At 40.7% G+C, this 24,971-nt stretch overlaps 1 protein-coding gene across 3 annotated transcripts in view; it reads right to left on the bottom strand.

Moving 5' to 3' along the window:
• Rapgef2 (Rap guanine nucleotide exchange factor 2) overlaps positions 1-24,971 on the bottom strand; it is a 213,081-nt gene that overhangs the window by 88,224 nt on the left and 99,886 nt on the right. For 2 of the 3 annotated variants that reach the window (XM_038347929.1, XM_038347931.1), the window contains exons 6-7: positions 24,015-24,182; positions 21,391-21,408 (exon numbers count right to left, since the gene is read on the bottom strand). In XM_038347929.1, the coding sequence (XP_038203857.1) occupies positions 21,391-21,408; positions 24,015-24,182 (186 nt within the window). The remainder of the gene's footprint in view (positions 1-21,390; positions 21,409-24,014; positions 24,183-24,971) is intronic. The other variant, XM_038347930.1, reaches the window with a different exon arrangement.

The following is a 24,971-nucleotide window of genomic DNA, read 5'->3' as shown; positions in this document are numbered from 1 at the left end:
GGCCCTAGTACATCTGTGTGCCAACAGTTCTCCAAGTCTCCATAGCTTCATATTGATGGCATCTTGCCTTCCCGCTTACTGTCCCTCTCTCTGGAAAAATGTGTCACTTCTCTCAAGAAGGAAACTAACCTAACTGGGAAACCTGAGAGATGAAGTAAGAACACCACACATCCTCACGCTCCAAAGCTCCTCTGTGCTGAGACTCAGCATGGCTGCTTCAGAGACTGGCTCCATGCCCACAACATTCATACCTGAAGACTGAGTACTGACAACTTGGAAGCTTACACATCGACACAACTCGGTCAGGTACTACTTAAGAAACAAAATGAGCCCGAGATTAGAAGAATCCTATAGTACAGGTTTCATATGACCAAGGCTAAACTATGAGACCAAGATGTACCCCTGGCCTGTATTCTATTTACTCCATCTCTTAGCCATCTAGACTTAGAAACAATAAACAGATCTAGGAAAAACAAAACAAAATCCTTTCTGCTGTGTCAAAAACTGAAAACTTTTCAACTCTAGTGACAATGTTCAAAAAAAAAAATAGAGATCACGGTTCCTGAACCTCGCTAATATAAAGGCATCCCTGCTAAATCTAACGCTGTACTCCTTCTAATATATCCACTGTTTCTAATTACTCCAAGATGATAAAAATAGTTTGTTTCTTTTATTGGTAACTAATACTCATATTTAAAACTTACTTGGTTCTTTGGTTTTTAATATTATCCATGGCTCACAATAAGCTTTACAAACAGTTAAGCCCAACAGATAAAAGAAAATGAACATTTACCTTTTGTTAAAAAGGGTGTGTGTAAGACACAAAGTTAGAAGGTTAGAAGACTACAGAAGTCTAGTTTCCTACTCCGACTATGCCTGAGTAGTTATGCATTGATTTATTCCCTCTTTAGACCAGAGGGAAAAATTACAGAAGCTGGGATCTGTCATTGAGAAGCGAAGAAAGAAGTCATCCTTTGAAAACTGAAAAATCAGAATTTTACAAATCTGATTCCTAATATATTACTGTTCCCCAAAAAAGTGACATTCAAAACTGTTCCGCAGCTAAGGAGGTACGAGCAGTAGGAGCATTTGTTTGGAGAGTATGAAGACATGCGTTTGAATCCTCAGCATGACCTTGCCTGAAACCCAAGTTCTGGGAGTGAAGACCAGCAGAACCCAGGCTACCAGGTGCTAGTTAGCCTTCCTGCAATATCAGCGTCAGTAAAAGACCCTGTCTCAACTGTTGCTACCTACCATAAATTGTCAAAAAGGAAAACTACTAGGGCTGGAAAAATTGCTCAGTGCTTAAGATCACTCATTGTTCTTGCAGAGGATGCAGATTCAGGCCCCAGCATCTGAACCATCTCTAACTCCAGTTCTAGGGGTCCTGATGCTCTCCTCTGGCTGCACAGACACCTGCACTCCCACTGTAAACATAAACTCATGCAGGCAGGCTCACAGTGCATTCTCAAACTTCCCTCCCCCTCGCATACATCTTTCAAAAGGGGAAAGTTGGTTTGGGGTGGGAGGTAGACTTGAACCTCGCACTCTGCACAAACTAGGCACACACTCTGCCAATCAATGAGCCACACCCCCAGGCTTCTGTTTACTTTTATCTTGAGACATGGTCTGAAGATCCTCAGGCTGAACATGGACTTACTCTGCATTTCAGAAAAGCTTTGAATTTGTGATACTCCTGCCTTAGACTCCTAAGTAATTGAGAGTACAGGGCTGAACCACCAGGTTCCTCCTGATATTTTTTTTCTTTTTGGTGTTTCAAGACAGGGTTCCTCAGTAGCTATGGAGTCAGTCCTGGAACTCACTCTGCAAGCCAGGCTGGCCTCAAACTCACAGAGATCCGCCTGCTTCTGCCTCTCAAGTGCTGGGATTAAAGGCATGAGCCACCACCGCCCAGCTGACCCTTTAAATCTTAACTTCACACCGTTGCATAACCTATTTCCTCCTTGAGTACACTCCAGATTAGTCTTCTACACATCCCACTGGAAGGGGTCACGGAGTTCATCTACAAAAGGGTGCCTCCAATTCATTATTAAAAATTATGATATAAAATACAAAAGAAGTAGGCATATTGCCTGACACCTAGAAACTGCTAAGTAATATCTTGATTGAATCTAAATTAACTTTAGCAAGCCTTAAAACTCCTGTTATGGCAGAGTTATCTAATGGAAGACATCACAATGACCCAGTACTCTCCGGAGTCATACAATGAAGGAATCTTTACTTGAGGTGGTTTCTCTCTTCAATAAATAAAACTTCCTGACAACAAATGATTTACGTTGCAAGTGACTCATAACTGAGAAATTAATGTGGTAGCCAATGTGTAATTGCTACGTTCTGAGAAGAGAAGGTTAGAGGACGACAAGGTATGGAGACCAGCAGAGGTGGGAACAAGCCTGTGAGTCACTAGAAATTCCGACACTGACTTCCAGAAACCCACTTGTTTGAAAGGCGAGCAGACCTCAATAGCAGATTAAATAAGGCTTACTTCATTTCCTTGAACCTATTTTAAGAAAAGGGTTAGACCTCAACCTTGCAGTGTTCAAGGTTTCAGGGGTGGAGTCCTTGAACACTGAGTGCCTTTCCTCAAGCAAAGGTTCCAACACAGGGCTTCTTGCTAGATTTCCTAAAGCCAGCACTCCAAACATGCAGAATTACACCTTTATAGCTAGCTTGTTACAATGTAATCCTCTGTGACTAATGCATCTGCATGAAAACTATGAGCTGCTAATGTTCCCTCTGCTTATTTAACAAAATCAGGAAATACAGCACTATGAACTGTCATACAGGTTAGCTGATGTCCCGGGCCATCAGATGATTTCGTTACTGATAATGTCACAATGACCCTAAAACATGATGCATGACAGTTGCTCAAACACAGCATAAACACCTAAACGATTCCACTTCCACTAACATGTAAAGTTACCAGTCTTCAACATGAGGAAAAATCGGCATAAACCAATAAGCGTAAACATAACTTATTTATTTTTTTTACTAAATTAAGGGCTTTATACCCTGATAGGTAAAAAGAGTATGGAAATGCAAATTTCACAGAGATGAACATAGAGATCTGCACTTAAAGAAGGAAAGGGTTAGGAGGTGGCCAGGGCTTCTCTTATAAAACTGATCAGCCAAAAGGTTCCGTGTGTGTCAAGTGGGATTCCCGGGAACCTAATATAACAATTACAGGTTCTATCATCAGATGTGTGGCATCCACAGCCTGGAAGACAGGACATTCTGCTGTAATCTGGGTGACGAACGGTGACAAAGACAGCAGCCCATTCTAGCTCTGCTATCCCAGGGAAGGTGGGACGTAAAGGTCGTGTTCTCCTCGAGGCAGAAAACACCACAGACACTTAGGACAATGGTACGGAGCTGAGCTGGTTTAAGGAGAAGGCACTTAGAGGAGAAGCTCGTGGCTGTATTGAAATAGAATGTAATCATCAACTGGAGCCACCTTCTGGGTTAGGGGTGGAGGTAGGTATGTGTCTGCTTCACTCAGCTCTAGGGCCTCATCGGGTACAGACCTGTTCAGGACCTATGCACGCTGCCCCATTCCACTGTGCACCTCGGCGGTCTGCGTCTAGAAGGCTTGTCTCCTCCACGTCCTCCAATCCCTCCAGCCCCATGCCCAGCAGCACACGGCCAACACAAGACAAACTCAACGATATCTGTGGAGGGTCTCTGTCTCGTAACACTGTGTCAGGGAATTTTAACCTGGCAGCTCTTTTGTGTATGCATTACGGTTTCTGGTTTTATGTTTTTAGGGGGCTTCTCTGTGTGTGAATGAAAGCATCTCGGCATCTGTATGTGTTTCTCTTGCCTTTGCTCTGGCTCTTTTTCTCCTATTGTTTTGTCCTACCCTGACTTGTTTTTGTTTTGTTTTATTTTATTATTATTCCTTAGATGCCTGGTTATGTTTTCTATTGAGAGACAGAAAGGGCGTGGTTCCAGATGGGAAGGGAGGTGGGGAGGAACTGGGAGGGGTTGGAGAACAAAAAACTGTACGCAGAATATATTGTATGAAAAACAATCTATTTTCAATAAAGAAAAATAAAACAGAAATACTTTTAAAAACTGATATTGAAATTTTAAATAAAATTTTGTTTAAATAGAAAAAAAGGAAATCTATTGTATTGCTTTTAAAAGAGATCTAGAATTTGAGCTAAGATTATGTGCAGACAAGTTAGAGCTAAACATTAGGAAGGGTTTCTTCCATATTTTTTTAAAGATGATGTTTCACTATGTTGGCCAGGCTGCTATTGAAACCATGGGCTCAAGTCAAATGATCCTTCTACTGCGGCCTCCCAAGTATCAAGGATTATAGGACAGCATAAGCTGACATGCCCAGTTGATACGAGAGCTTCATATGTAGCTCTTTCCTATGAAAACAGTAAGTGTTCTCACTCTGGAGCATACAGAAAGATGCTCTCAGACACCAGAACTCATTAGAGCAGTGGTTCTCAGCCTTCCCAATGTCGTGACTTTTAATACAGTTCCTCATGTTGCTGTGACTCCCAACAATTAAATTATTCCATTACTACTTCATAATTTTAATTTGCTGCTGTTATGAATTGTAATGTAAATATCTGATATTTGACACCCAGGGAGTCATAACCCACAGGTTGAGTCTTTCCCATCTTAGAGTATAAATGATGGTGGTAATGTAGAAAGGCAATGTCTGAAGTATACTATTTAAATGGTTCAGATGTGAGAGCCTTCAAAGTCATAATCTTACATAATATGGCTGCTACCCAACACCAAGTAATAGCAAATGAGAAGCAAAGAGCAATGTGAGCTGGGCGGTGGTGGCGCACGCCTTTAATCCCAGCACTCGGGAGGCAGAGGCAGGAGGATCTCTGTCAGTTGGAGGCCAGCCTGGTCTACAAGAACTAGTTCCAGGACAGGCTCCAAAGCTACAGAGATACCCTGTCTTGAAAAACCAGAGAGGAAGGGAGGGAGGGAGGGAGGAGGAAGGGAGGGAGGGAAAAAAGCAATAGGAGACAGAAGGTTAGAAGAAAAGATGCAAATTAGGTATTTTTTAATAGCACTGAGACCGATCCTCAAGCCTCATAGTGCACAATAGCAATACACCTTTGAAACATTCTCATTTCATTGCTCAGTCTGGCCTTGAACTCACTCTGCAACCCTACAGTCCATGGGCTTGTGACTTGTCACCCTGACTCAAATGCCTGATTAGCTGGAATAACAGGCTTGCATGACTTAGCCTGCTTATAGAAGGCTTTTAGCTCCCTACACTAAATGTGCTCCTTTAATAGTCTTAAATTACCTAAACACTTCTAATATTTTCTTATGGAGAAGCAAGCAATTTTATGAGAGATCTCTATAAGCAATGACTAATTTTAGACAACTATATATAATATTTAAAAATAAAAGCATATACAGGGTGGGGCATAGTTCAGTTGGCAAAGTACTTGCTATACAAACATGAAGGCTTGAGTTTGATTCCCAGAATCCATATAAAAAGTTAGGCTTGGTGGTACAAGCTTATAATCTGTGTGCATGGAAGCTGGAGGCAGGAGAATGCCTGAAGTTTTCTACCAAGCAAACCTAGTCTACTTGGCAAGCACCAGATCCAGGAGAGCTCAACTTTCCCTCAGAAATGATGGATGGATGGATGAGTGGAGGATGGATGGATGGATGGATGGATGGATGGATGGATGGATGGATGGATGGGTGGGTGGGTGGGTGGGTGGATAAATGGATAAATAGATGGATGGGTGGATGGATGGATGGATGGATGGATGGATGGATGATGAAGATGGTGCCTAAAGAGTGGCAACCATGGTTATCTTAACTTCTGTACACACATGCACACACTCTTGCACACATAACACATATGTACTCATCCATAAGTACACGCACACAATAAGAATATATCTATGAGAGGACTTTTGTCAAGATTTTTGACTTCCCCTATTACGGTGTTGGTGCCTACATTTTAAAATATGCTAATTTAAGTCATCCCTTTGCTATAAGAGTGGTACTACTTACTAGTAAGAGCTCATTCCTATACTGAACAAATTAGAAAGGCTATGGGTGAGAGGAGAAAGTACTTTATGGATGGTCCTAAGAGGGGGGGGAAATGTAACAAAAAAACCAGCAAGTGAGTCAAAGTCTATCACTGCACAAAAATAACTGTTTCTGCAGCTGGACAATAGAATGATAGAGTCTATTTCTTTAAAAGATACTTAAATAGTAGGCATCTAACCTCGTTGAATTAATGGATCTTTCTCTCAAATCAAATCCTAAGTTTAAATGGTATTAAGAAACAGTGGCTGTAAAAGTCATTTTTTAAAAAAGAACTAATCCGCTGGGCGATGGTGGTGCATGCCTTTAATCTCAGCACTCAGGAGGCAGAGGCAGGCGGATCTCTGTGAGTTCGAGACCAGCCTGGTCTCCAAGAGCTAGTTCCAGGACAGGCTCCAAAGCCACAGAGAAGCTCTGTCTCGAAAAACCAAAAAAATAATAATAATAATAATAACTAATCCCATGGACTGGGACAGGAAAAGATGCATGTCTGACTTTATGACTAAACCTTTATTACATGTGAGAAACCATAGGCAATGGACATGTCACTATACCTCACTGCCCGTGTGAACTTACCTCACAGGGAGGGCGATTTGGCCAAGTGAGTTGAACTGAAGGCTTAACTGACAAAAATCTAGCAGATCAGTACACCATAAACACTCAGGAAGGGCCATTTTCTTCCTTCCAAAATAATTCTAAATGTCTCATGCACTGAAGGGCAGCTCAGCAGTTAATGTCATATAGACGGCTAGAAACAATATCCTCGTGCGGATCACCTCATACAGAACCCTTAGTGCAGGCAGACGGATGCTACCACTCTTAAAAGAATTAACTAGTTCTGCAGGTCTGATCCCAGGGCATCCACATAGAACCCAAGAGACCTCATGTTACTTAAAAAAAAAAAAAAAAGACATAAACTATGGGATACAAGATACCATTCTCAAAGAGCTTACCGATGTAAAATTTTTATGTCTTTCCATATCGCTATTCAAACTCCAGGATTTCATGAATACTAGCAAACAATCTAACTCTGAGCTATCCCCACTAGCCTGGAAACTGATTACTAACTAACAATTCTTTCTATTCCTAAAGAACTTAATATTTATAAATAAGAATACAAGTACTTTTCAAACATGGTTCAGTGGCTTTCGTTTAAAGACAATGACGGTGACTTTAAATGGGAGCACTAATTGATGGGCTTCACCACCATAACAGAGCTGTCCTGGCCCTCCTGGCTTAATGTTTAAAAGAAAAGTGACAGAAAAATAATTTAAAGTAGAGACTATTTCTAAATAGGAAACCTTTTACATGCTATAGAATTTTAAATGTTTTTGAAAAATGATCTCATGTTTAAGACAACATTCAATCTTCCTACACATAAATAAATGAACAGAGCCCAGATCACACACCTTGTCTCTCCCTCCCTTAACTGCTCAAATAGAAAGAACATTTTTAACTGCCATGTAATTATTCATGTGCAGTCAGCTCTACTTTGAAATGAAAGTATCCCCTACTACAATGCTGATTTTAAAAACGAAGGGTGAAACTAGAACTTTTAATTCTATGCAGCTGTCAGTTACAATTAAGAATTGCTAACAAGTAAGTGCACATGTGAATCGGACTCAATAGAGATACAATACATAACCTCTCCCGTGGAGCATTACACACAAGCATACATCTATAACGATGCATTGGTAAGAATGCCACAAATTACTGAGTCCACAACTGACCCCTAAAATGTAAGAAGAGGTCACAAGAGAAGTTTCCTGGCCAGTTCAACAATGTTCTAGATATCGAGAAGAGTCTGTTCCTCATAGGAGAGGTTTACTGAATAGTTACTTTAGAGGAAACGTAATCAAATCTATTTTCTTGTCAGGTTGTGTCTAATAAGAAATAAATGGTTCCTTCTAGGACATAAAGCAAAAGAAAAACACACTGGATCGAAAATTTAAAATATCTGCATTTCAGTCCAATGGTGATAATAAAAACAAAGCCAAACACTAACAAGATAGCAATACTAAGATCAAACTCCTAGAAAAATGCATTATTGACAAAGAAGCCAAAGCACGTTGAAGAGCACAGAGTTAAAGCAGAAATATTTCTTAATGAGAAAGGGTGTGTACACCGGGAGACCCGGCTCCCGAGGTGAGGCACAGAGAGCACCTCCAGCCCCCTCCAAGAGTGGCTCTGTTCTCTCATGGTTTATTTTGCTTTCAAAGCTGATTCTGAATCAGTGTGGACTTGAGGGCACAGCACAAGCAGTTAGACACACTTGGAGATGACAAAGGAAATTAGCCACCATGTCTTAACACAGGAGGAGAAAAAGAATGATGGCAGCATCTTCATACAACAGAACAAGAGGGACTCATGAGGAAAGGATGGTGACATATTCAAAACAGAGGGCAAGAAAGACAAAAAAAATGTCAGTTAAAACCACAATTCTGGGTTTTACTTTATAATAAATATATAAATACATAAATTACTTTATTTATTCAGTTAGAGACAATCTGTAATTAAATACTATCCTGAACTGTCAAAGAACATTGTTTAAACTATTTATAGTAAGAGGTGATGTATGGAAGAGCGGATTAAAACTAGTTTCACTATGCTGACACTTAGCCCTTGCTAGCTTGGAACTCACTCTGTAGAGAGGTCTGTCCTCACATCAATAGCACCCCTTACCACCACCTCCAGGTGCTGGGATCACAGCGGTATACAACCACACCTGGAAGCAAAGCCCAGCTTTAAAGCTTACGCAACTGCTGTGGAACAATCTTTGTGTATATAAGTATGTGTTGCCTTCATTATTAATAAAAAGCTGATTGGTCGATAGGATAGGATATTCGGGGCAGAAGAAGGGTAAAATCTGAGGCATAGACGCAGGGGAAAGAGATGAATATGCCATGTTGAAAGAAAGTATTGCCAAGTGTTAAAGGGTCGACAAAAAATGTGTTTTAATTTAAAATGTAAGAGTCAGCTAATTACAAGCCTGAGCTACCAGCAAAACATTAGTAATTAATCTGTGTCGGTTGCGTGGGAGCTGGCAGGTGGGAAAAAAGAGTCTGACTACACTCAACAGATACTACACAGGTCATACTCGTCACCTTAATGGACAGCTTGAGTTTAGGCTTTTCAGGAAGAAAGGGAGATCGAAAACAGGATTCCTAAAAGAGAAAAGGCTCTAAATAAAAAAATGCCAAATAAGGTAATTAAAACTTGTAATAATTGCAGAAGACTTTTGATAACAAATAAAACTAATGTATTCAAAACCTTGTTCTACTTTAGTTTCCACTACTGTCATAAAAACACTAACCAAAACAGCAACTTGGGGAGGAAAGGGTTTATTTGACACTTTAGTCAATATTCAAGAAAATACATTACAGATATGCACACAGGCCAATCTGATGGAAGCAATTTCTCAACTGAGGTTCCACCTTCTTAGGTGATTCCAATTTGGGTCAAGTTTTGCCAAAGCCTAACCAGCATGAACATTAGTCAACATTAAAGCATTGTAAAATTTTAATCCCATTTATATTTAGCTCGGGATCTTCTTGTTTGTGCCTTCTACAGTGTGTAAGGAAATTAAAGAGAAATTTTTAAAGAAAAAAAAATAAGGAAGGGGATAACTCATTCAAAACCAAACAGCAAAGGCCCAAAGCATGGGTTCCAAGAACAGCCTGGTACAAGGCTCTGAGATCATCTTCAAGATGTAATCATGGGGCTGCATGTCTTCACTTTCATTGGGCCTTACAACTATGCAGTACCTCCTAAGATAAAAATGAAGGCAGAGACACACATTGCGTGTGTATCCCGACGGGTGCATGGCTGCAGCACACTACACCGAGTCATGCTCCCAGAGGTGCAGATCTGTGACTTGCCAGTCTCCACAGAAGCATGCACCAGTTTTCCTCTTGAATTTTTAGATTTATTTTATGAGTGTTTTGCTTACATGTATGCCTGCATGCCAAGTGCAAGCTTGAAGCCCGCAGCAATCAGAGGAGGACGTTAAATGCCCTGAAACTGGAGTTATGGACAGCTGTGAGCTGCCATGTCAGTGCTGGGAATCAAACCTGTATCCTCTGCAAGGAGAAGTATTTTTATCCTCTGAATCATCTTTCCAGTCCATGAGTCAGTTTCCTTAAGACAACCAGATAGTCTCCTTTCTTTCTCTTTCCTCTTCTCCCCACCTTTCTCTGTTTCCTCTTTCTGAAGAACTTAAATACACCATGCAAATAAAAAGGAACCAATGAGCAAACAGTCTAAAAGAGTGGTTCTCAAAGATTCCAGGCAGTACCTTACCCACAGAGTGTGATGTCAAGCAATTTTCACCATGACTCACACATTACCTGCCAGTTTTCACAGAGTCTGTAGAACATCTGCCCAGGCCCTTCTGGCTTTCAGAGTGTCCATTGAGAATTCAGGTATTACTCTAACAGGTATGCCTTTATATGCTACTTGGTCTTTTCTCCTTTCAGTTTTTAATATTCTTTCTTTGTTCCCTACATTTAGTGTTTTGATCATTATATATCAAGTGGACTTCCATTTCTGATCCATATTTGGCATTCTGTATGTTTCTTGTACCTTCATAGGCACCTCCTTCTTTAGGATAGGGAAATTTTCTTCTATGACTTTGTTGAACTCTTGTACTTTTAACCTGGGTTTCTTCTCCTTCCTCTATTCCTATTATTTTTATGATTGGTCTTTCCAAGTATCCAAGATTTCTTGGATGTTTGTGCCAAGACTTCTTTTTAGATTTAACACCCGATGTATCCATTCCTTCTATCATGTCTCCAATGCCTGAGAGTCTTTCTTCCATTTCTTGTATTCTGTCGGTGAGGCTTGCCTCTGAGGTTCCAATTCCAATTCCTAAATTTTCATTCCCAAACTTGGGTTTTCTTTGCTGATTCTATTTCCAATTTCCAGGTTTTGGGCTATTTTGTTCATTCCTTTTCCACTACTTGTTTTCATAGATTTCTCTAAGGCATTTATTCATTTCCTCTTTATGGACTTCTGTCATATTTACAAAGGCTATTCTAAGGTCTCTTTCTTGTGCTTCATGAAGCTTTGTTGGAATACTCAGGTCTGCTCTTACTAGGGTTGCTGGGCTCTAGAGTACACACATTATCCTGACTGTTATTGTTATTGTGTTTTCATGCTGACATCTAAGTACTGACATTCGGTTTTGTCTTTGTTGGGTAGGTGTTTTGCTCCTTGGTTTCTGTTGCCCTCTCTGGTTCTTAGGAGAGTGTGGTGGCTGTGTACTGTCTCATAGGAAATTCTTCTGGGATCCTAATAGGTGTGTCTACTGTGGGTTCCAGGTAAAATGTATTTCTGGGAATTGGGAGCTGACACTTAGGAATGGGGATGGGCTGGCGGGGTAGGGGCTGTGGGATACACAGGAGAAAGAAAAGCAGGTTGTTCCACCAGGATCTGCTTAGTCAGTCCCCTGGAAATGGGGAGCAGAATGTTTGGACAGACCACAGCAGAACGTCTGTTATAGAGCTGAGGATGAGACTGGGGACCTGGACTTAGAGGAGCAGAGGGAGAAGCTGGCTTACCTACTTCCTGGCCACAGTGGATTGTGGGTTTCCAGAGACTAATTATTTAAAACAACAACAATTTAACAATACTCTACCCTTCTACAATCCCTTTTCGGTGTCAGGCCAGACTTTCTTCATGTACCTTACATTCTTCAAACAAAAGAATGTATTAAAATGGATTTCCCACAGATGAAGATATGAGAACAGCACACTTTAGGGATACATATATATATATATATATATATATATATATATATATATATATATATCACTGCTCTTATTTTTGTTTTACAAAGTACTTATGTATCTCTTAGAAGAACACTGATGGCTGATAGCTTATTACCCTTTAGACATTTCTTTTAGATTTGCTGATTTTTATTACTTTATTTGTGTGAGTGATTTGCCTGCAGGTGTGTATGTGCACCCATGCATTCAGTGCCTGAGGAGGTCAAGAGGACATCTGATTCCCTAGCACGGGAAGTATGGGTGGCTGTGAGTTGCCAAGTGGGTGCTGGGAACTGAACCTGGGCCCTCTTAGCTGTTGAGCCATTTCTCCAGTCCCCTTAATATCCTTTTTTTAAACTGATGAGTTGATGTGGGATGTCCTTCTGAATATGTGTTGCTCTTACTGGTTAATGAATAAAGCCGCTTTGGCCTATGGCAGGGCAGACTATAGAGAGGCTGGAAGAGACAGAGAGACAGTAGGCAGAGTCAAGGAGACATCATATAGCTACTGAAGGAGAAAGACGCCTGTTGGAACCTTATCTTACTGGTAGGCCACAATCTCATGGTGATACACAGATTAACAGAAACGTGCTAAGACGTAAAAGCTAGGTAGGAATATACCTAAGCTATTGGCCAAACAATGTTGTAATTAATATAATTTCTGTGTGATTATTCGAGTCAGAGTAACCAGGAACAAAAGAGCAGTCTCCATTTACAATGAGTGAATATATACTCTCATTTTTGTTTGCCTGTCTTTAGAGACAGGGTTTTTCTGGGTAACCCTGGAACTTGCTCTGTAGACCAGGTTGGTCTCAAGCTCAGAGATCCACCTGACTCAGCCTCCGGAGCACTGGGATTTAAGGTGTGCCCAGCATGTGCTACCACTGCCAGGCTTTTATTTTTCCCCTTGTTTTAAATTTCCAATGAGACAGAGGATGACATGGAGAACCTGGTGTTGTCAAAAGCTCCCGGGAGGCCTAAGACTTAAGGGCAGAAGAGTCTGAAATGAAAACAGCTTAAGAAGGGCTTCGGCCAGACAACAACCAGCCTCTTGGTACCTTGAAACAACCCACAGTTGCGGTTTCTGTGGATCTCTGGAATGGAGGGCGCTGGGCCCAGAAGAACCCTTGGGTTGACCAGCTGATGAAAGGTAGCTGGTCTAATTAAAGTTGGTACACGCTAAGTGTAAGGTCAAAGGTCACTCCAGAGAAAAACTAACTGAAGCTGCAAGTGCTCCTCGGTTCAGGAAAGCCAACACCAAGGACAGGAAGGTGGGCTGGTGACATATTCACTGCACAGAGCGACAAATGGCAAAAAAAAAAAAAAAAAAAAAAAAAAGAAATCACCCTCTCTCTAAAACCTTCCCTTGGTAGTTACCAAAGTCCTGATAATTTGCAGACTTTTTTTTTAAAGGTTTGGTTTTAAACTTACTACAGAAAGTGCAAATATGTTTTATAATTAATGAAAAGGAAATGCTACATCTTGAGGTTTAACTGTTTCTTAAATACTCAAAATTCCTTCTAGACTGTTCCGGAACTAACATGTTTCCCACCGCTGTCCTCAGATGTTTTCTTGCACATTCTCCAGTCTTCCGCATCTGAGTTATTCCTCTCCTCATCCAAACCCATAATTCCCATTTCAGGGCCACTTGACCCTCACTTCTGGTTAAGGCCACACACACCACATCCAGGCACCACCTGCCTTCCACATGAGCCTTCCACACAGTACCCCCAATACCTCCTACAACATCTCCCCCCACACCCCAGGCTCTTCAGCCTATGTGAAATTTTATGATCAGAAAACAGAGCAAAGAAATGGGTAAGTCCAAACCAGTTCCAAATCCACTACCAACTTACTTTATCAAGACATCTGTTTAAAGCCAGCAAGGTGACAAATGTAATGTCACATGATGCTTATTTTAAGTGAGAAAGACCACTGAAAAGGACTTCAAAATAGACGACGGTAGTATGTAAAACACACATCAATAAAGTCATTATTAAAAATAATGTGTCAGAGGCGTGTTCCTAATCAGTTAAAAACACAAATAGATATAACTGATAGACACTAAATCACTTGAGAATAAGGGAGAATTTTTATATATACAGAGATACAGATTTATATACATATTCATTACACTGGTATGCAGATCATTCAATGTTTTAAAATCATGGTTATATAAATAATTAAACTATTTCATTTCACAACTGTCTTAAAAAAAAACTAGCATGTGCACATTCCATTAAATGCTAGCTAGCATCACCCAGAGGGTAACAGTATCATCTGGCTATCACTATTGTTTTAACACTGGATTCCAAACTCAGAGCAGTTCTAATTACTCACTATTCTCTACACTGAAAACAGACTCCTTGCAACTGATAGCCGTTATAACAAGACCACCTGAGCACCGACAGCAGACGGCAAAGCTGGCATGTCCAAAGTGGAGAGCTTCCCAATCAGCTTTTAAAACCCAAGGCTAGAAACAGGGCGGGGTGAGGGGGCACACGATGAAAACTGAAGCTGGCAGAGATGAAAGGCATTTTTGCTGTGGTAACGCAAAGCGGATTTTTAGTCAATGCTATTTAAAACACATATGGGCAGAGAGAGGGAGCTACCCGTGGTCTCAGCGAGAGGCAGGACAAAGTGCCACTGATCTCTTTTGACAAACAAATTGCTTGAAATATTGCATGACTTGCTACACAACACTGCTATTACTTTCAACTGAAAGATAGGTCCAATTATGACATCAATACATGCTCTCTTTCCGAACGGAATGAAAGAACAGTAAATCCCAGTGGACACCGGAGTTCTCTAGCTGAGATGATGTAATACACAAAAATAGAAATCCTCCAGCTGAAGCTGAAACTTGGGTAAACAGCACACTGCATGCTATTCTCAACTGCCTTGCGTGAATTTGCAATGCATGCTGTTAATAGCGTGAGAAATCACTTTATGCTTTAAATTATTTTGTGATTTACATTTCACTATCTATGCTCTATGGCTTAATTTTTTAATCCATACTAATGAAATCAGCACAAATACCTGATTTTAACTGCAAAAAAGAGAAAAGGTCCCTCCCTAAAACCAGGAGGGTGACAGCAACCCAGCAGCTCTAACTGTCTGCAGTTTGCCAGAAATTGCAGGGTAAGGTTTCCTCCACCTATTGTTTTGGAGACCCTTCCATCAAAACCTCTCTGGGGGATTTAAAATGCAACATGACCTGAGTAAAGAGGAGTCGGTCAATTTGCTGGCAAGGATCATACAAAGGGTAGTTTTCACATTCTCAAAAAACACTAGTGAAACCCAAAGCATCCACATGCCTAAAATGCACAGCTTTAGCAAGGTGGGGTTGTGCATGCTCCTCACTAACTTCCACTCCACACGCTTTTTGGTCCTTTTTCACGATTTGATATTTGTATCTGCTTTGGGCTAAGGATGTGGTCAGTTGTCGGAATGCTTGGCTAGCATGAATGAAGCCGAGAGTAAGCCCCACTACAGCAGCAACTGGGCTTGCTGGTGCACACCAGAGGTCCTGGGGCACGGGAAGTGAAAGCAGGAAGATCAGAAGCTGAAGGCCATCTGTACTGGCAGTTACAGACCAACCTGGGAGAGAAAACGCTTGACGAAACAAAACCCAAAAAAAAAGAAAACCAAAGCCTTGTTTCAAGCTAACCTACTTCAAACCACGACTCAAGGGTGTGTGCTTATATGTGGGGAGATCATGAAACATTAATGTGCAGGGAGCACTATGGGTAGACTAGCTAAGATGAATGAACAAGAGCAGTGGTTCTCAGCCTTCCTAATGTTATGACCCTTTAACATAGATCCGCCACTGTGGTGACCCCACTGCTACTTCCTAATTGTCACTCTGCTACTGTTATGAATCCTAACGGAAACACCTGACGCACAAGTTCAGGACTGCTGAATGAGACATACTTGAGAGCGCCATTTCTGTCACATACCTGTTTTCTTTTTTCAAGATTTATGTATGTGTATGATGATGTGGGATTCCCCTCTGTATGCTGTGAATACCATTGGTGAATAAAGAGACCGCCTTGGCCTGTTGATAGGGCAGAACTTAGATAGGCAGGGAAAACTAAACTGAATGCTGGGAGAAAGAAGGGCAGAGTCAGAGAGAAACCATGTAGCCCCACCGGACACAGACACCAGTCATAGACTCGTAACAATACACAGATTACTAGAAATGGGTTAAATTAAGATATAAGTGTTAGCCAATAAGAAGCTAGAGCTAATGAGCCAAGCAGTGTTTTAAATAATATAGTTTCTCTGTGATTATTTCGGATCTGAGCTGCTGAGCGGCTGGGAACCAACAAGTGGCCTCCTTCAACAGTCTGAGTGTTTTGCTTGCATGTATGTCTATGTACCACATGTGTACCTGGGTCCCAGAGAGGACCGAAGAGGATATCAGATCCCCTGGAACTGGAGTTACAGAGAGCTGTAAGCTGTCACATAGAACTGAGACAAAGGGGGCCTCTGCAATGGTGCTCTTTACTGAGCTCACTCTCCTGCTGTGGGATGCTTGTACAGGGTGGGAAGATGTATAGCTGAGATCAGTGTAATAAAAGAGGAGAGGGAGGAAGAGGAGGAGAACCTAGGCACACTGGAGAAGCCAAGAGACATGGAGAGGAAACAGGAGGTACAAGATGGAAGAGAAGTAGCCATAAGAAAATCTAGATTAATATAAATGAGTTAATTTGAGATATAAAAGCTGCTTGGAGACAAGCCTAAGCTAAAGGCCAAACTTTCATAATTAATAATAAGTCTCAGTGTCGTTATTTGTGGGCTGGTGGTCCGATGAGAAACTAATATGCTCTCCAGCCCCTATTCCTACTTTCTTCAGTTTGAATCCTCACCCTTAGTTCTTAACTCAGTTGTCAAGTTCAAATACTATTTCCACTTCCACAGCTTAAGCAGGTCCTTAGGGTCATCCCTATTCCAGCTTGGAGCAGGTAAGTTTATCAAGAACTGAACTTCTAAGTAGGGTGGCATGCCGTTAGTCCTAGCACTCAGGAGGCAGAGGCAAGTAGATCTCTGTGAGTTCGAGGCCAGCCTAGTCTATAGAGCAAGTCAAGGACAGCCAGGGCTGCACAGAGAAACCCTGTCTTGAGACAAACAAACAAACAAACAAATAGTGAGCACCAGGGTGCCATAGCCTCTTCTCTGGCCACTCTAGTATTCATTTCTCAACATGGTTTCCCCAAAGTGAATCCACTTCTTTTGGGGGGAGGGGAGATTCTCCCCACAGCCTTTAGTCTTTGAGCAAATGAAATTCTTCATGTGAACTATTTTTCCTTTGGCCACGACATTACATTATGACTGATGATCTGAAGGCCACTCCTGATTCCTCCATGTACCCAGTGCATATCACTCCACCCTGTATTTCCCTATATTTTTATCATCTGTATTTCCTTGTGAAATTGCAAGGTCAAGGGGACGAATCACTAGATTCTAACACAGATCTGAAAAATGGGCATCCAACAAATGAAGAAGTCTGTAAAATAAAATACTGACTTTTTCCTGGATGACAAAGGAAATAAAATCTTCAGTTTTCTGAAGCCCTATCCTACTGCAGCCCACAGAAAGACAGTGACATCAGCACTGAGAACAGATGCTTTTTGCTTCATTCAAGCAAACGGATGCTGGGGGATAAATGAGGGGATACATGTTTAAAGAAATAGTTATAACATTGACCCTACATTTACGTAACTTTATGTGTGTTAGAAACCATTTTAAATATATAAATATATTATAGTCAGGAGAGACATAAGGTAAACTCCGAAGTTCTTAATATTCCAAGAAATTTACTAAAAATAGAAGTCAATGACATCTAACTTAGAATGCATTTTCATACAGTTAAGCAGGAGACAGACACTACATCAAACTAAGGAAGCATTGAAAAGCTAGTGAAAAAGCAAAGTCATGAAATAGGTGAAGACACCTGGATTTCTAATTTAAGAGTAACTCATTCAAAAAACTTGTCCCAAATAAAAAATGTGTATAAAACTGACTACTGTAAGCAACTTTTTATTTCAATATGCAATAACTTTTAAAACTAAACCAACCAAGAAATTCTTATGGAAACACCAACTTAAATCTATTTTTTAAAAAAATACCATAAAATGATGGTGTATGCTTAAGAACACTGTCATATTTCTCCTATTTAGACATCATACAATGAATACACATGTTAAAAAATTATAAAGTATTCACGAACATGTCTAATTGTCAATTTTGTATGTGGATTTAAAAAGTTTAATTTTTAAAACATGGAAAAGATTTTTTAATATCATTTAGAAATATGCAAGATATATGATAAAAAAAGTGATATCGTAAATGGTCATTTAAAAAGTAGGTTTTATCTGACACACACACAAAACAAAGAAAACAATCAAACAAATAAAAAACACTCATAGCCAGGTATGGTAGCATATACCTTTAATCTCAGTACTCAAAAGACAAAGGCAGCCAGATCTCTGTGAGGCGAAGCCAGCCTGATCTACAAGGCTGAGTTCCAAACTAGCCAGTGAGCTCCTGTCTCTAAACAAATCAATGAGACAGGCAGATCAAATGATCTCAAAAGGGGTGGGGCTGGTCTTCCAAAGTCTCATACATGTGTCATCTTATTATACTGATGTCACATTTCACAAGCTGCTGGCGATAAAAAGCATTAAGGTCACATTGTAGTCAATACACTAATACAATGTAATATTTCCTATTATTCTTGCATACCCACAATCAAGAAGTTAAACCTGACCTTCTGAAAAGCTCCATACCTACAATGCTTGTAGAAAGCCAAAGCCACCAAAATGCATGTGAAACATCTTTTCCCATGACTGACAGGCTCTCATTGTCTCAGTGTTCTTCGCTGAGAATCTGAATGCATTGCCTTGTACCTATAGTCACAGTCATGAGAAGGAGGGGTATGTTTCAGAGAGCCAGCTGTAGCGGAAGACTGTCAACGAGGATGCCAAGGGTAGAGAACATTTTAATGTTCTAACCAGCCTTGAAAGCTAGAGACCCCTCAAGCTTCGGCGGGAGTACATAGCGTCCACAAGTGAGAGATGTTTTCTTTGGTCTCCAGTCTGATTTCTTTCTGCACCATTTTTGTCCTTTCCAACCTGGAAAGAATCAAGAGCTCCCTTTCTCGCCCATTACAGTAAGAGAATAAAACACAGCAGAAGAGGTGCGTGCCAACTTTCCACATCACTCCACCAGCCTTCCTGAAAGCCACTCCTCCACCTGTGGTCTCCATCCTCACCACGGACCTGGAGCATCCCTGCCATACGAATATCCAAAAACGGCCCGAAGCAACGAAAGGGCAAACGAAGTTCTCTTTCCTACCCCGCTCTTCAAGGTAAACCAATGCTGGTTTACATGCCAAGAAAGCCTTTATAGGAGCTGACTCCAAATTACCAGGCTCCACCAAGAACAATGTTACTCGATTCCATAATCTACTACTCGCAGTGAGGCTGAACGTTCAAACCTTTTTGGTGACCTTAACAGCAGCGATGAGTTCCACTCATGAAAATGTTAGAAAACACTAGTGAGCATTTTCTTCACACTGCATATTAAAGCGCTCGTTCTCCCTGCAAACCTCGCACACTCGCCTTGCGAAGCGTCCTGAAAATGCCCCACGTGGACTCAGTCTTCATGACTCTAAGGACATCATCAGAGTCTGTTCTAAACCATTACAACACATCTAATTTTAAAAGAGTACATAAAGTATACATCACGGCATATGCTTAAAATTCAAGTTTTAAATAAAAATTAGGTTCTTAATTTCTCATGCCAGAAAAGGACAAATTACATTGTGGATTAAAAGGAAAAAATTACATTGTGGATTATTTTTTAGCAATTAAATTGTGTATTCTTAAAGTACTGTCTTTCCAGGTAAAAACTGAAAACACTACTGGTCTTTAAATGTCATATGACTAAGAAATTATATAGTCATCAGGCTTAAAAGTTGGATAAAAGTTTTCGATTTATCACATCATTGAAAAATCAGCAGTGTCAGGGCTGGATAGATGGCTTGGAGGTTAAGAATGCTTGCTGAGCAAACACAAGGACCAGAATTCAGACCCCAGCACCCAAAGAAACAGCAGAGTGTCTGTGTGTGCATATGTGCATGTGTGCATGTGTATGAGCTGGAGAGATGGCTCAACAGTTAAGAGCATTTGCTGTTCTTGTAGAGAACCCATGCTTAGATCCCAATACCCAAATACCTATGCGGTAGCTCAAAACTGTTCTTTAACTCCAGTTACAAGGTATCTGACACCCTTTTAAACGCTCCAGGCACCAGGTAATACTCCTCCATAAATGCAGGCAAAACACTCATACACCTAAAATAAAATCATCTAAAATAATTTTAAAGCAGGTTTGAAGCACACCTCTACCCTAGCACTGTTCAGGGCAGAGACCAGAGGAGATTGCTGGCTGCCAGCCCAACTGACAAAAGCAGGCTCCAGGTTTCAAAGGAACACAGCAGAGAGTCATAAAGAGTACCATATTTGGGCTCCATACACTTGCACCCACGTATACATGTGTACATATACCATGCCACCAAACCACATACAAATTGGCAGTGTTTCTAAACAATACTACACCAACCATGCCACCTGTAGAATACAGACATGTATCCCCTTGCAGAGAATATAAAGGAGTGTCTCATTTAATTTGAAAGTTCATATAGCCTGTAATTTGAAGTAAAGCTGCGACAATACCCAAGCGTATTAATGACAGATATCCTCAAAATAAATACAATTCACTACTCACGACCGTTGTCCTGTACAGTAACACAGCCATAAGTGTTACTATTACTCAACCATCTCCCAGAGACTCATCAGGTTTTCTTCAATAATTACAAATTCCCTAAGCCAACCATGACCCACACCTTCAGAAGACCAAATTACAGATTAGTTATCGCAGGCAATGAGAAACAAGATAGGTATTATAGACTCTTAATTAAAATGTAGACAAACCAAAGCATGAAATCTGATTATAATTAAGGTGCAAATAAGAAAACACAGTAAGAGATTTTAAGTTCCAGTTTCTTTTTTTTAACTAAGCCTGTTTTTGTTTCTTAATGAAACTGAAATTCCCCCGGTATATTCCCCAAATGCTCTCATACTGGGGTTTCTAAACTTGCTTTTTCATCTCTTGAACAATTAAAACATAAGTTTCTAAGGAATTTCCCATGAGTTTTCCCACAAAAAAAATAAAAGCAAGGCACTTCCAATTCTGTCTTTTCTTATTTGCAAAACTAGTTAACTGAAAACAATGCTCCATTCATTTTTAAAAATCAGTGGCACTGCTTTCTTCAGGTAAGGACCAGCGCATCTGTAGATAGCACAAATGAAGCCTCCTGCTCCTCTTCCACCTAAACCAACACTCCCAAGGCATGCACGAGTTTCACCCCAAGAGGGAGAAACACGGCAGGACAAGACCGAGTAAACGACATCAGCACTACAATTCATTAGTAACATTGCAAACTCACGCACAGACTGCGGTTAGTATTAAGAAACCACACGGATTACAATACCTGGGATTTAGTGCATTCCTTTGAGCCAGAATGAAATGAGTGCCATAAAAGGAGGGAAGGAAAAGAGGAACAAAGTCAGACATGCTACACATTGCATCTGCCAAAATGAAGATCACTTTCTATCAGTGTGGATGATAGCGTAGGGCCGGCCGCATGTACTGCGATGTGTTCTTTAGCCATGCACTGGACAGTTATTGTGAGTCGCCCCAAGAACACTCATGCAACCCAACTCTCTGAGACCAGCTTCCCGTCCTAGCCCACCACTAGTCAACTTCTTTCTGAAAGAGATTCTTTGACTCACAGCAAATGAAGAACGATCATTTCCATTTAAATCTTTTTCTACCAAGTCTATCAAACATATAAAACAAATTTTGCTTTCCTTGTTAAAATCTGTTTAGGTCAAATAAATTTTATATATCTACATATACATATAAAATTAAAATATAATTTATACTTCAAAAAAGACCCAGTATTTTGAATTATAACCATGGCATTGCCACTCTTAATTCATTTAGTAAAATTTATACCAACTGGTCACATATTAATAAAAAAATTTATTTTAATATTGAATTGTTTCTTAAAGTAATATATTGTTTAAAAATACTTTTTAAAAAAAATCTCACAGCAACACAAAAAAACTGTATTTTAAAAAACAGACCAAGGAAGGGAAATGATATATGAAAGGGTAATGAAATATTCCATAAAAGACAAGACACAGCAGACAAGATAAACCGCGATAATATGACCCTCACATGCCCATTAAGGTAATCCAGTCAAGGTGAACACTGAGCAGGGAAATCTGCACTTGCCTGACTCTTTTAGGGTGGAAAGGAGTTTGGGGTTTTTTTTGTTTTTTTTTTTTGTTTTGTTTTGTTTTGTTTTGTTCTGTTTTTTCGAGACAGGGTTTCCCTGTAGTTTCTAGAGCCTGTCCTGGAACTAGCTCTTGTAAACCAGGCTGGCCTCGAACTCAGAGATCCGCCTGCCTCTGCCTCCCGAGTGCTGGGATTAAAGGCGTGCGCCACCACCGCCCGGCCTTGGAAAGGAGTTTGCAAAAACAATTTGACTTCCTTCCTTCCTTCCTTCCTTCCTTCCTTCCTTCCTTCCTTCCTTCCTTCCTTCTCTCCCTCCCTTCCTCCCTCCCTCCCTCTGTCGCCTTCTTTTTATTTATTTATTTATTTTTTTGCTCAAGTTCTTGGTCTAAAGCCTTGACTGGCCTGGAATTTGCTATGTAGAACAGGTGCACCTCCAGCCTGCAGCAATCCTCCTGCCTCTGGCTTCCTCCCAGTGCTAAAATAACAGGCAGGCACCACCATGCCCAGTTTCTTTCTGATACCCAAGTCTCTCAGACAAATGGAACTGCCTTTATAGTAAACAAAACTCAGTTCTTCGCCGGGAACTCAAGCAAAGGATTCTCCATGATATTACTGAAATAGTGCATGGAACAAGCAGACTACAGGTGTCCAAAACCATGTTAGAGGCTTAACTACAATGAAACAAGTGTGCGGACAGGCATAAAAGGTGCTCAGCCTAAAGTTACTAACACTGAGTAAATGGTCTGGTCTACACACATTTTCCACTTGTGCTTGCCTGCAGAAAGGAACACTGGGAAGTATAAAGTAGGTAACCAAGCTACAGGCTAATTTCATATAATGGCCACATTCTGTATCCATGCACAGTTAAACCCTTTCTCTGTTATGACCTTTGCATTAGAACTCAGGGTCCTTTCGTTTTGAAAACCAAGGAAAGAAAACTGAGGCTCTAAACAGACTGCAGAAGTTTATAGCGAAGGAGCCACTATCCGCGCTTCTTCAAATGTGAAGGAGAGTTTGTTTATCAAATGTCTACGAAATCAGGGACGATCAAGTGGGCCCCAGCACTGGAAAGGTCTTTAAACCTGGTTAGCAGAAGAACTGCAGAACATCTTTTCACTGAGATTGTTTGGAGTCATTTCAAGGGATTCTCGTCTCAGTTTTCCTGAAGGAAGCTAAGGTGATAGCATCACAATAGAGCAAAAACCCACAAAAGTAGTGGGAAAGCTTTACGCTATCTACTTTTTTAAATAAACGCAGGCATGATACAGGCATAAGAGGGGTGCAGCGCAAGAAACTAACCCCTTGAATTAAGGGAACAAAACTTAAAAAAAAAAAATACCTAATCAAATGTGACATGCTTATCTCGGAGGGTAGTTTAAGGGAAAAAAAAGAGCTAAGTAATATCTCTTTACTTCTTCTTTCAATACTTTCTGAAATCTATTTAGATGACATAATGTATACTTCCACCAAAAGAAGAAAAAGCAAAACTCAAAAAAAAAAAAAAAGAAAGAAAAGAAAAGAAAAAAAGGATAAAAAGAGCAGGTGGAGCTCTCTCTGAGTTCCAGGAGAGCCTGGTCTACGCAGTGAATCCCAGGTCATCCGGGGCTACCCAGGGAGACCCGTCTCAAAATAAGTAAGTAAATAATGCAAAAATAATCAAACTGGGCATTTTCACCACGTTTTTATACACCCATACCACAAAGAGAATCGTGACAAGCAACAAAAAATAATCAAACTGAGCATTTTCACCACGTTTTTATACACCCATACCACAAAGAGAATCGTGACAAGCAACAATTCTTTGTAACTTACCGTATGGTAGCCTCTAGGTAAAGGGGGCTTGCCCACGGGGTAGGGGTCTACGGTGTCAATGATAGTTTGTCTTTCACCTTTCTGGTTGATTTTTCTAAACCTTCTTCGAGACTGTCTGTGGGAGGCTTGACGCTGGAAATACTCTTCATTTTCATCCATATAGTCCACCTGAAACCAAACCCCGCAGGTCATTCATTTCTCCAGTCAGGACTCAGTACATCAATAGTAGGTGCAAAAATAAACTCACACACCGTCTACACCCACACACACACTGTGCGGATCTCTCCAGACTAACTTTAAATGAGTCTGCACCTCTCTGAAGCTAACTGGCTTTCAGCCACTCTTCTGTGAAGACGCATGCTCAGTTCCACGTAGGAGAATCTGGGTTACTCTTCAAGTCCCTGTGGTTTCAGGGGAAGAAACTTCAAGGAGTCTTTGTGCTGACTTATGAGTCAGAGAGGTCATGGGATATGTTACCACATTCTATGAATGCAGCCGTTGCTGGTAACTTTAGTGCACACACACGTGCGCACGAGCGCGCACGCACGCACGCGTACACACACACATACACACACACACAAAATCAAATCCATTTGAGAAAATCTGTAAAAATCCCCTGTAATCCTGAATGATTCAGTCAACCAGTTCTGCCTGAATGATTCAGTTCTGCCAGCAGAACCACGCTAGGAAGTCAAGGTTCCTCTTTCGGCTTACAAGCAAAGCTTCTGCTCCTTTTTTGCTTATTAGTAATTTAAAAAAAAAAAAAAAAGTCCTCCTTTTAAACATTTTAAAAAACTTCTCGTGAATACGCCGACAGAGAACAGTCAGTTGATTCATCAATATTCATCAATTATACTCTTCAGGGTTGCTCACACAGAGGCACGTTCAGACTCCACTCACGGGAGCAAACTCACTAATTCTTTTCTTACTGTCAAAGTATAAAACTCCAGGAACTTA

The sequence above is a fragment of the Arvicola amphibius genome, chromosome 11, assembly GCF_903992535.2.
Source record: "Arvicola amphibius chromosome 11, mArvAmp1.2, whole genome shotgun sequence".
In the NCBI taxonomy this organism is placed as follows: domain Eukaryota; kingdom Metazoa; phylum Chordata; class Mammalia; order Rodentia; family Cricetidae; genus Arvicola; species Arvicola amphibius.
This window is presented reverse-complemented; position numbering and strand designations above follow the sequence as displayed.